A 13,882-nucleotide genomic window follows, 5' to 3' on the forward strand; every position below is an offset into this window, starting at 1 on the left:
TGGAGAAAGGCTAACTGCGCATGACGGTTTGGCCGACCCTTAGGGGCTGGCCAAACCATCCTGCACATTTAGCAGTTCCCACCACTCCCCCCTGGTGCCGCAGTTGCAGTGCCACTCTATCTGTACCCGCCCCTCCCATGGCTTGGCTGGCAGGCAGCCTGCAGAACACAAAATAAAAGAATAGTAAAAACATTTTATTATCATTTTATTTATTTCCTTGCCTCTGCTTACTTTGAGTAGGGGGCGGCGATGCCCCTCTGCCATAACGGAGAAGCCGCCACTGCACAAACTGTTTTTGTTTTTGGACAAAACAAACTATTGGGTGTGGCAGAAGAAGCATGAGTAATGTACTGGAGCCAATATATGAGCTATTGCATATTAAAGAGCAAACAACGCTTTATTTAACATATGTATTTCACCCTCAACATGGGCCAGTAGCAAATTAGCAATAATACAGTTAACAGAGTACAACCAGAACACCTATCTCCTTCAAAATGTTAAAATAGAAGTAATAGGACATCCGGCATACCACACACCCTGGCATTGCTGCCCCACCAGCACCATGTAAGGTCAATTATCATGTCCATTTCACCACCTGCTAGATTCTGGTCACTCTTCACATGTGCAACTGCATGGCGGGTAGGTCAAGATTTCAAGGTTTTAGAGCTTCCTCTCCTCTCACATAAAAGTGTGTCCTACTTTTAGAGTTATAATGCAGTAAGCTGATAGGATAATTTAGAAGGTCATAGTAGAAATCCTACAATGTTGTCTTCTGTGATGCAAGAGTGGTCCTTGAAAGAAAAAACGACTGTATTTCAATTTTACTGGCTATAATTCCTTTAAATGGTCCTCCTATGTAGCAACGTTTCCAGGGGGGTATTGTAACATAACCACTGAATTTTATTTAGGTTTAATACTATTTTAAATAATACATAATATTGATATTTCTGGGGCAGAAGAAGGTCTGAACATATTTCCCCATACGTATGCAGTACTTGCAGCTGGAAGCTTGCACATTGATCCATGGATAGATTTGTTGTAGCGAGTTCGATGGTGATGAAGAGAAAACTGAGATTGCAAGTATTAAATATTGCTAAATTGATCGGGTAAGTACCCTAGCCCACGTACTCATACGGGTGTCAACATATTTTAGTCCCAAAAAGAATGATTATCCATGACTCTTTATTAGGACTGAAAACGAAAACAAACAACACAAGCGGAGGAATCAGAAAATGAGATTCATCTCAGCTGTAAACTTTTCATGGATCTGCAAATGCATAGCATGCTTAGCACAAGTATGGTTTATTCCAGGGTCTCCTGCAAGAAACTAACAGATAGGAAAAACTCCATGGTAAAGTAAGTTGTAGTAGGGAGGCACTCGAAAAGGTGAGGGCATGTCCAGAGTAGGTGTGCAGAGTGCGATCCTTGACCAATGCCCGTAGCCGGAATCAGTACCACTCACTGAAGTTAGGCGGCTGTAACCAAAATGGGTTATTATGAAAAACAGTGGTCCATAGGATTAGGTTTTCACAGAAACAGATGCAAATATAGACTCCAATCAGTACTATATTGACTCGTGTTTTCAGTACCCAGCCGGGCCTGAAATTTTATTTTAAATATAAACAATTTTAAAAGACCATCAGAGAGGTCTAATGGAAGAGTTGGTAGGGTACAAGCCTGTACCAATCCAAAAGTACAATCAGAGAGAATTAAGGGGTAGGGAAAAAGCAAGAAAAAGAGTGTAAAGAATATCAGGCAAAAAGAACATGGGAGCCAACTGTCCCTTGCATCAATAGCATATTCGCACAGCAAGTTCAGACAACCAATTCATGTAACAGTGTCAACACGATGGGAAAGTTACAGAATTTGGAAAAGTGTCGACGGCGTTTCGATCCCCGGCTCCTAGTGAACTGGGATCATCATCAGGACATAAACAATGTATTGCCTGTATGTGCTTTTTAAACAATAATGATAGGTGAGGTGCACACCTTTTCAGAGGATCTTCATGTTTCTCCTATAATTCGCGGAGAGATGGTATGGTGAAGGGCTGGTGCCTTGAAGTCCTATTCCGATAGGTTTGACGTTGTTTCCATAAGTACCTATCCTGTAAATGGTAGTGCCCCGCTGGGAGGGATACGAAATTCGTGGGCCAGTATATTCTATCCAGACCGCTACCACGTATGCGCTTTTAGTCACACGGTCTTTAGCATGGAGTCAGTGCTACCTCACTCGCGATCCGAGTGAAGAACGGGCGGTATGCTCGATGGCAGTCCGCCGGCTTCCCCAAAGTTAGGCGGCTGTAACCAAAATGGGGCCATTGACAGAGGCATTTATTAGTGACTTTAAATTCCTTTAGGACTACTACACAGACTCATACCAGCCTTTGTGCTCTTGGCCCAAATCATTTAAAATGGGAATATTCTTTGAATGCGTATGTGCAATTAATAAAAATATAAAGTACTGTGACCCCTTTGTACTACTACTAATAGGGAGCTGGTCAATTCACAAAGGCTTTTTGGAGTATGTAAAGTAGTACTCCTGTAGCACAACGTCAGGTAATCATAAATAGCTTTGAGAATTGTTCTCCAGTTATTCAGGAAACTGGAAAGTAGGGGATGCAACTGGTGCAGCGCGTATCCAGCAGGAAGAGATCAATCGGAGTCTACTGGGGTCGGATTTGCTATGCAGCACCAGAAACTTTGAGATGCAGTAACCAAAGGAGCTATCCATTCAGAGGAGAGAAATGAATCAAGATCCTGGGAGCTAGGAGACGGTCCAACCGGTAGAACTCTTCTGTAAGTTGTGAGTACAACAAATGGAGGGCGTGTGCACACTGACTGGCTAGGCATGATCCCAGGCAGCAAAGACATTGCTTACCTCCTACAGACTCAGATATCTTAATAAAGTGCATTGCTAATTAAAACCATTACAAATAAAAACACATTAAATCCATTGCAGTAAAAAAACAATTCGGTAAAACAGGTGGTGTATTAGGGTAACGGTCAACAGAATATTACAATGTCCCGGTCCTACCGATGTTACAAATGTGGCCTGGTTCCAATGGATTAGCTAATTTAAATCATATATAATTTTAATATATATTTGTTGGTCTTGTTCTCGCTGGTGAAGGCCTTTACTTTTGCCACAAATGGCTGTACAAATATGACAACCCTTATATTTAGGCGTGTGTGTACTAGGTTTAGGCCTTGCCTGAGTGCTTGTCTGCAAGTTCTTATTCCAGCTTGAATAAGGGGGGTGGGGCAGTAATTTCCATCTTTCAAGCAGTAACTCCGAGCAGACACATAGGATACGGATCATTGATGCCTTTCCATTCCCACAAGTCTGCACTCATCACCTTCAGTTATTCTGGATCAGGGAGGGATCTGGTCCTGGGTTGGCCGGGCCCCAAGACGCAGACATAATAATAATACATTTTATAAAGCGCCTGGTTTCACTTGGAACAGTGAGTCCCCGCGCTGTGAAGACAGACAACCACGCCCGCACACCAATTTGTCAAGCAAGGAGCTCCAGGGGACCCGGCGAAGCTGAGCCCCAACTACTTTGGAAAGAGGTGCGTCTTCCTATACATGCATATACATGATAATTTCAAATGAAATGGATATCCATGGTCAATAGCCCAGCTGAGGTTCGTAAGACTAAATTTAAGATGCAGCTGGCCCAGTGTAATATAATTTGGAAGTTTGAATGTTGAACGGTAAGTCTTGGCAGTTAGTAGGTCCAAGTGTTTTGCCATTTTCTCTCCAATAAATTTCAGAGCCGCATGCTATAATGGGTATAAGGTTCGCTGCCATCACCTTCTGTAAGGGTCTGAAAATGGGACTGAGCAGAGTTTTTGCGAGCTGTTGAAAGCCTGATGTTAGGCAGGTAACTGAAGCCTTTGACTTCATGGCCTCCATGTGCAAAGTAAAGGAGCCACTAGATCAAAAACCATTTCGAATAAGCCGTACTGCAAGGTAAACAAAGCCAGAAACCGCCAATAGTCCAAGCGCCAGGTGTTCTAATTTTCTTTGTGAATGTAACTACTTTGGTTTTTGCGAGGTTTGCTTCTAATTTATTCTGTCACATGTAGGTGGAGAGACTTTTTAAAAAAGATGCTGCAGCCCTAAGGGTGTCAGGCTCAGTAGAAGAAAATTGTCGGTGACCAGAATGTTTGTCATAGAAAGACCACCATGTGATCATTTTGGCAATGTAAAATATATGACAAGTCTGAGGTATAAATGTTGAACAGGCGGAGCGAGCACACACATTTGTTTCAAACCCGTTGTCATGTATATCTTCCATGAGAGTTTAGGTCCATCTACCAGCTTTACACGTAGCCATGCGTCAGTATAGAAAAGTTGATTTGCTCTCAGAATGTTAGTTGGGATCCCAATATTTGTTAATTTCTGCCAAAGTAAATCGCGCAAGACCCTGTTGAAAGCCGCCTTGAAATCAACTAAACAGGTAAAAAGCATAGTGGAGGATATCAATGTGACAACACTCCTGTACAAGTCAATTTGGACTTGGACTAAGTGTTCCTCCTTTACATCTTTTATGTTGTTCAAAAACCCACCGTGTTAAAACCTGAGTGGCACCCTGGATGAGAAAAACAATATTATTTGTATTTCTAATAAAAAAGCAAGACATTAATTATATTTTGTTACATGTTGAAGATACACATTCTTAAGTCAGAATCATGAGAAAAAAGTCTAAAAGATGAATATTGTTTAACTTTTGGGTTTTTGGGTTAGGTTGTCATATAACCCCCGTCAGAAATAAGGAGACAGAGGCTACCCTCTAATCAGCAATACCAGTTTAATTGGATATGTAAATTCAAATCACTTGTTGTACTTGTGTGCAGAGTACTACAATTAATTCGAATTTCTAGTATTTTTTTGGTCTATTTGTACGAATATTTCCACCTAAGAAGCATGTTTCGTCCTCCATGCCAGGATACTGACGTATACCAGAGAGATGTATCTCATTGGCTAACTGTCTCATTTGAGAAGACAATATCTAAGATTAGGAAATAGTTATTGAACCATGCATCAGATTAATTGCTACCTACATCTTGATTTTGAGGAACACACTCCAAATAAATAGTTTTATTGGGCAGGAGATGCAGGGATGATTATTAAGAATTGTGTGTCTCTTTTATGTCAAAATACTAATAAAAATCATTGCTAAGCATTAATGCCTTCCCAATGGATGTATTCCTCTAATCTAATTTTTTCTTGTTCCTTCCATTATTTGTGGCATGGAAATGGCCATCCATAAAAGCCATTTCCACTTTTCTGGTTTTCTTCTATCCATACTACTCTCTTCCTGCATTTTTGATGCACAATATCTCTGCTTCTATTTAGTTTTTAGGTCTTGGCTACAAATACATTTTAGCTGATTTTAGACAGTACCAATCCATATTGTGACTTTTGGGCCAGCCCCTTACGTACATTTGTTGACTTCTTGCCACTCTCATTTGCTCGTTTGTAATTAAGTGGCCTTCCTTCTTCTTATTGAATTTTTCCCTTCTTGGAGTATAGCTTCCTTACCATCCTTTCAATTTAATGACTTGCTTTCTTCCTACTTTTCCTTTTTTGGAGGATCCGGACTGTACAATTTCCTGCCAAGCTGCTCCTTTTAGAAAATGTGCATTAGCACACAGCAAACATATTTATTGATGCTAGCAGTCCAATAACTGTAAATTAAAATAGAAATGATGCACATGTAATATTGTAACACGTGTATGGTTAGTGGTGCATAAACACATACACGTCATTACACTGGACTGCCATAGCACCAATGCGCATATGCACAAATGAACTATGTTGTTTACTTGAGAATACATCATTGCACTTTTCTACTGGAATCTAAAAGACCTGACCTAGATGCTTGGCCAATGTTTATAATATTCCTTTTTATGGACCGTCTCTTCCCAGCCTGCCCCCAATGTCCTTCAAAGATTTCAGCAGGCAAAGCACGGTTTTGTATTCCTCATAACAAGTTGCAATTCTTTCGCCCAAAAAAAATCTAAGGTCCTGTAACGCTGACCAGAGCTATTGTTATTGCCTGTTTTATACTCATTATCCTTGCCCAGGGGCGGTTTCTACATTAGACCTCTGGGGCTGTACCCCTCTGAAATTCCTACATCTTTACAGCAAAAAATATTAACTACATCCATTTATTTAGAGATAAGCTCATATCTCTAAATAAATGGATGTATTTTTATCTGGGCTGCCTGATCCCAGGCTGCCTGCCATACCCCGCTCTAAACAAGGAGCCGGACGTCAATCAGTAAAGCATCTTTCTGAAGTGTGATTAAAGCCCTTCAGTGCCATGGTAGTCTATTGTGCTTCTGACTGTAGGCTAGTGACGCTGCTGGCATCACAGTTTCTTGCATTGCAAGCTGCATCTCTGTGTGAGGCCAGACGTCCATCATGCACAGGTGTAGATCCCACCTTTCCCCATTTGTCACAGGGTAGTTGGACTGGTTGCGAGCGTTGTGAGATTCAGTGTCTTGTGCTCCACTTGTATTAGATATATTGTGATGAGACACCTGGTAATGCTGACCTCCCCCACTGTGACACATCATGCCATGGCTGTAGGTCGCTGGTCCATTTGGAAGTGGAGCTGCTGTATTTGATCCCAGATGAAGTTGATCCAAAAGACGTGCAGGGCTTTTGCTCCCTTGTGGAGTTGGTCTAGATTAAGCATGGGCGAATTTTGCGAATCTCGCGTTCGCGAATTTTGCGGATTTGCGAACTCGCAATCCGCAAAATCCGCGAATTCTCGCGAATTTGCGGATTTTTTTTTTGTGTGTTCGCGCGGGTTTCTGCCAGTTCGCGAGGGTTTTGTACAATTTCGCAAACGCGAACTTACCTGTCGGGTCGCAAGTTTTGCAAACTTGTTGTTTCTACGTATCCAGCCTGTTTGGGACACTCTTCTTCATCACTGCCACCCTCTGTCACCACTGCCACTCTCTGACTACTCATGCCACCCTCTGGCCCACCCATGCCACCCTCTGTTTCATCACAGCACCCTCTGGTTGTCCAGTGTACATTATTGTGGCAAAGCAAAGCACACCTTCCCTGCCTCAAGTGACCTGAATTAATTTGGGGCTGATTAATGTGTCACAGAATATTTTTTTAGCTGGCACCTGCTTCCTTAGTGCTTCCTGATTAGTGATCTTTTGCACTTGCTAAGTGCTTTCATTGTTGCAAAATTAGTTACAACACCTGCCCTGCCCCAACTGACAATAATGAATTAGGGGCTGATTAATGTGTCACTGGATTTGAACTTCCAGCCTGGCTCCTGCTTGTCTCCCTTAGCTGTAAATCAGGACCTTTGTGGCATATGTATAACTATTCTGAGGGTAAGAGCAGGGTCACATAATAGTTGCAAGTAGGCAACTGAACTCTGGAGGGGCCCCTCAGGAAGCACTACAGGAAATGGCTACTAATGATGAGCTTGAACTTTTGAACCTGGTAAGTAGTTTCAGTTTTGCTAAGATTGTATTTCTGCAATTTAGCGCTTATTCGCGGGGCGCGAAGTTGAACTGGGAAGCCGCGAACTCACGCGAACAGTGCGAGCAAGCCATAAAATCCGCTGCTCGTGGATTTGCGGATTTTGCGGGAAATTCGCGAATCTCGCGGATTGCGAATTTACCGAAAATCCGCAAAATCCGCGAGCGGCACGGATTTTCCGCCCATACTTAGTCTAGATATCCGAGTCAAGTGGAAAGGGAGAAATATGTAATTTTAGTTTCCTGCTTTATGGAATGCAAGAAAAATAAAAAAAAATATTACATGCTATGAGTACACCTGCCAAGAATATGACACGCATACTTGGTGCCTATTGAGATCCTCATTTATTTAGCTTGACTGGTGCAATAGTTCTAGAAGGTTTTATCCCTACTCTGGACATGGTTGGATTTTAAAGAAAGAGGGCCTAATTTTTGAGGCCCCTTGCGCAGCCATAACGTCCCTTTTTGTGACGCTTTGTGGCGCAGGAGCCTCCTCCTTATTTATGAGGCAGCACTAAGCCACTTTTTGGGGATTACTGCTGCTTTGTAAATATAATTCCCTTTAACACAGTTTTCTGCGTTAAAGGGGCGTGTAACAGGTGTGGCTGGGGGCATTCCTCGCAACATTCATGGCTTTTTGACACTGTACCAGATTTACGAGAAATCGTAAATCTGAGGCAGCGGCAAAAACGTATGCCTCGCCAGGGGAGGTTTAAGGGAGGCACAACGAGAAGAAATATCTTTATTTCTCATTGTTTTTCCTTTTTCCACATGTGCGGCATGCAGCACAGCATAGAAAGAGGAAAAAGCCTCTTGTGATTGTTTTTATGCAGGAAGGTTTCCCTTCCTGCATAACAAATAATCATCTCTGTAATGCAGGCACCCTTGCAAAGAGTGCCTTGGGTTGGCGCTCGGCAGCCCATTGTGCACCGGCACAGGGGTAAAAGACAGGAATGCACCGTATCTGATAGATGCTGCACCTTTCTGCATTTTTCTTTTGCTGTAGTGCAGTGCAGCAGAAAGACCTGCGGCGCTGCCCTATGGCAAATCCTCATAACTGAGGCCCAGATGCAATAGCAAGCTTGATGTTTGTGGTTATGTAATTCTGGTGTCTGGCTCTGTTAAATGTAATTAAAACAGGCCTTGAAAGGGGATGCTGTCTGGCCTTTATCCATGCCATTAACATTAATGTCCAAAACACTGATGGATTTCCTAACAATTAATTTTTAAAATGTTGAGTTAATGCGCATGTCAGCAATTTCGTTTCTGTTTCTATTTCACATGTTTTACTTAATTGTGCGCTCCCTAAGATTGTTAACTATTTCCATCATGTTGTGTTGATGTGTTTTTTGTGCATTTTATTAGTCTTATATAGAGCATACTTTGAGTCGCGCTAGGTGTTTATAATGGGCAGAGATTGAGAACTCTGGTGCTAAGGCTTAAAGCAGTGCTTGTTTCTTACAGTGCCTGTCAGTTGGTTGACATTGCTGCAGAGCATACAGAGCAATGGTCACGTATTCAGTTGAAATTGAAATTCTGTGTAAATGTGTGTGAAGGAGATACAAAGTTGTAAAAATATCGACAAAGTGAATGCAAATGAAAATAAAGTATTTACATGTGAATAAGTGCATTGTATGTATTGGGGCTGTGAAGGGAAGGAGATGAAAGGCAGTGCATTCAGGAGAAAGTGAAAAGAGGGTGCCGAAGAGGAACTAGGTGAGGTAAAAGATATGCAGAGGGATGAGATGTGGAGAGGAAAGGGCATACATGTCTAACATAAAGTACACATAACTGAACACCAATACTCCTTCCACTGGCCTCAATAATATTTAATTCACAGTCTCACAATTTCAGAATTTAAACATTTTCAATATTAATTATTTATCACTAAATCATTACTCATATTCATTGATCTTAAACAGCGAACAACACTTGACAAAGCCAATACTCCTGGCAGGTTTTAGGTGTATGTCAGTTGTTGTGTTATATGTCTTGATGCAATAAGAGAAAGCTCAGGGAGAAACCAAAATACCAGTCAGGTGGTACGCTATGGGAATCACAGAAATGTATTTTCATGTTTCAGCCAAGTCCCTTTTAAAGAGCCCCACTTTTTTCCTTTCAGCTAATGTCCCATCTACACATTTTTCTGTATGACTAATTGCAGCCTGAAGATGTGCGTGCTTCCCCAAGCCTGGTTAGAAAAGTTTCTTACAAAGAGGATGCCTCACACATTGCAAGACATTGATCAAGCACACACTTTAAAGGGCCTGAAGTTGTTGCGCTGCACCACTTGCACACTACAGACTCTGTTGAACATTTTAAAGCAGTAAGATATGGGGCAGTATTTATTGTGGTTAAATATTGCAAGACTACACATTCACAATTGCTTTATAAACCTCCTTGCTTTCTCACAAAATTCTTTAAGATTTTCTTAAAATGGCATCCTTTTTCAAGTTTTCTTAAGGGGAGGACCCCCTCCCCCAAACACCACATTCGACCATTGAGCAAGCTCGCTTTACTCGCTACATAAAAGGCATACCTAACTTTTACACCCACCACTTTCAAATGTCACCATCGGACACTGTCCTTGTCTGTGCATTTTTACTCAATTTTTTCTACTTACAATTTTTTGTACAATGCAAAAGCGTGCAAGCATTTTATCTCTTTACGTCATTCAATAGTAGTTTACAAGAGTCTTACCTTTTAGTGCCTCATTGATATAATTCTCTATATAGTACACTCGCAGTTTGTCCTGGATCAAATTCTGGCCATCGTCAATGCCGTTGGCTAAAATATAAATTGGAATCTTTCCATATTTTGATTTGACCCAATTAAGAACTTTGCGTAGTCCCCAGGGGACCACAGCCATCCTCTTTGGTGAAAAGAGCCATGTGATATCATTTATTGGCTGTACTCCATAATAGTGGTCGTACTTTGACACATCTTCCTTTTCCCAGTAGACAAGCGTAGTGGTGTAATGACTCAAGGCAAAAAAGTCAAATGATCCCTGAATGAGTTTTCTTTCCTCATCAGAAAAGTTTGGCAAATAGAAGTTGTAAAGATCAAAGCTGTTCCTTTGGCTCAGCCATTCTCTCATCACACGTGGATAATCACCATTACCAAATATTGGTTCAGCAAGCCAACCTATATCAAACTCCAGAATCCTTTTGGTTGCTTCCTTGTCATTGTGGGAGAAGGGGCAAGCAGGTTCCACCCAATCTGCTTGCAAGGCTATTGAAATCTTACCTCTTTGAGTTTTCCTAAATTCTTTGTCATAGAGGTGCCATGCTAGTGCATGCGCCTTCAGCAAATTGTGCCCTGAAGTGTATGTGATGTTTCTCATGTAGGGTTCATTGAGCGTGATCCACACTCCAACATGGCTGCCAAGGTGCTGAAAGCAGAGTCTAGCATAATCCACAAAGGCATTGACCGTCTCAACATTTTCCCAGGCTCCATGCTTGAAGAGTGCAAGGGGGAGTCCCTGATTCAAAGTAGTCGGCTGCCACAGGGCAACAACTGGAGTGATATTGACTCTAGCTAGTTCACTGACAAAACACTGGTAGTAGTGAAGCATTGTATGGTTGATAAGTGTTAGGTTCCCTAGTGGAAGAATCCAAGACCATGTGAGTGAAAAGTGAAAGTGGTTCACGTGCATTTCTTGGAGAAGAGCGATTTGGCGCCGGATGGAAGCAAAATCTGCACAGTGAGGTTTGCGCCTCTGGCTGATGACGCCCACTTTTATAAGCTTCTTGCTGACATTGAAATCCCATACGTAGATATTAGGATCACTGAATTGGGATAGGGTTGTATCAACCTACAATGAAAAAAACAGATGGGAATTAAAGATAATTACTCTATGTGGAACCAAATGAAGGATGGTAGGCTCAATGCTCTCTGGTCTGGTCACAGCATCATTCAACACCGTATTGCTTGGTTAAATGAACAGCGATTAACAAGATGCATCATTTATATTCTCTATCAGTAGGGACAGTTAAAATCACCTGTGTGAGTACCTTACAAACATAAAATAATACTTTCACTACTTTTATTGTATCTCAGTGAAAAAGAATTGTGTAACATAGAAAACTGCCAAGTTTCCTTGGTCTATGAAAGACGTGGTGTTCCAGTCCTATTTTATAATAGTATACGCAAGACTGCATTTGGAGAAACACAGACTGCAAGGACCTTGGAAACTTGACAGGGCTGAACGTACACAAGGCAGTGCAAGCAAAGACGGCCCCTGTGCTTAATTTGTTAGAACAGAAGTGCCTGGGCCCTCTTCAGGAGGCATTGCAACTTAAACCAACAATATCCCCTGCCAGCGCTGACAATGCCAGTACCAGCACAACTACTTGCATTCACACTCCTACAAGTCTGACAATTCAAACCATCCCAGGCCACCCAAAACTATAAGAATGGCTTACGGAGCAGGGGCCTCATTTATGAAAAGTGACACATCGCTGCGTGAAAACAGCGATGCGTCACTTTTCACTGCGCACTCCTTGCAACACCAATGATGCGTCATATTTAATGTATGACGCATCATGTCGCAAGGACTTACAGATACGTCAGTATTTCTGACGTATCTGTAAGCGCAAAAGTGATGCATTGCTGGAGTGTGTCACAAAAGTGACGCAACTTCAGCAATGCGTCCTTCCACATGGGGAAAGCCACATGTGAAAGGGCCTGCGTCAGTCTTACACCTGCTGTGAGGCAGGCGCAAGATTTTGACACAACAGCATCCTAAAAGTGACGCAGTGAAATCTCATAAATTTCACTGCGTCACTATTACGAGACTTTTTGCGGGAGAACGCCCCCCTCTGCATACATTATACCTGACGCAGGTATAATGTGGCGCAGGGGTTTAAAAAGTGACGCATCTACCTAGATGCGTCACTTTTTAAATATGGCGCAACAAGGCGCATATTTTACGCCGCTGGTGCGTCACAAAAAGTGACGCACCGGGGGCGCAAAACTGACGAAAGGCCTCATAAATAAGGGCCCAGGTATTCATTGGTTTTTAATGTATATGGGATTAAGATACAATTGTGTGTTAAGCTTCACGTTTTTGAGAAATGACAAAAGGCAGCTCTGATTCAGATACTGCATCGTAAAAGCATGCAGAATGTTGAAAAGGAGATTTTGTTATAGTTCATATTTACTAAATGGATTTGAACATTTTATTTCTAAGTATATTGATATAGTGATAGGTTAATGAAATGGTAACAACAACAAAACAAATTCATTTGCAAAATTAATGTTTCCTGTGTTAGAAGTAAAATAATTATTTCATGTTGTAAAGTGTACACCGAAAATGACAAAAGAAAAGTAGGTGCTACACAGGGTTTAAGTTAATTTTGTTTTCATGAATCTTTCTTCAAATTAATTTTTTTAATATGTGTGCCATAATAACGAATATGCAAATAAGATTTATAAGTACCTTTCCCTATACATATATGTGTAACATTTAATTATTTTTAGGATTACCCTATACTTACATGAAACCATCATAATATTGTTTGAAGTATTTTTTACACATTTATTTGTGAGGTTAATATCATATGCTATTCAATTTGAGGCTCATATTTTAGCATAATTCATCGTGAAATGAGCTGAATTTTACGTAGGCCTCAAATCTTGCTTGTTTTTCCACAAGTGAATTTATGAACTGAATATTCTGAAGCCTATGGGGACTTTTAGTGAAGTTGCCACTTGTGTACTGACTCCCAATTGTTTTCTTTGACAACATGCAGTACAGTTGACTGTATTTGCAACAGAAATTGATACAAAGTAGAACAGATGCTTGGGAACATAATATGGAAATGCCTGAGCACATTTTCACTTCCTTTCTGAATACTTTATTGTTCATACGACAAAATTTCAATGATTTAAGGAAGTACTTAACTTGAATGTCATAATTCTTTCAGATTGTAAACTTTGTTCCTACTTCCTCATCCTATCGAAGGCGCCCAATGACACAGAGTGGTCAGATATTCCTAGTGATGTCAAGGGGTGTTACCCCAGAACCTATAGAGTTTAATAACACAGATTTCGTAGTGGAAGGAGGAGAGACTCACCAACTTTACAGCTTTTGGACTGACTGCTTGGACATTCGAGGGGATCACAAGGTTTGACGTAATGCTGCGATCGGCTGCTTGTTGGTGTGCTAACGCAGTGGAGCCTTTTCAGCTGAAGGGTTCACATCATGTTGCTGTGACTTTGGTGTTACTGAGATGGACTAAGACATATTCCTCTCTTTAATGCACTGGAACTGGTCACTTGGAGCATTCTGAACTTCCCTAAGAGTTTGTATGAGGCTCAGCTGGGTTCCTAAGTTTTTGGAGATCTACGATCTCCCTTGGC

The 13,882-nt window shown here is 41.4% G+C and overlaps 1 protein-coding gene across 1 annotated transcript in view; it reads right to left on the reverse strand.

Moving 5' to 3' along the window:
- Positions 1 to 13,882, reverse strand: part of KL (klotho) — a 287,172-nt gene that overhangs the window by 38,293 nt on the left and 234,997 nt on the right. Inside the window, exon 4 of the mRNA XM_086935122.1 lies at positions 10,220 to 11,333. Coding sequence (XP_086791248.1) covers positions 10,220 to 11,333 — 1,114 coding nt within the window. The remainder of the gene's footprint in view (positions 1 to 10,219; positions 11,334 to 13,882) is intronic.

Source organism: Lissotriton vulgaris, chromosome 8 (genome assembly GCF_964263255.1).
Source record: "Lissotriton vulgaris chromosome 8, aLisVul1.2, whole genome shotgun sequence".
Taxonomy (NCBI): domain Eukaryota; kingdom Metazoa; phylum Chordata; class Amphibia; order Caudata; family Salamandridae; genus Lissotriton; species Lissotriton vulgaris.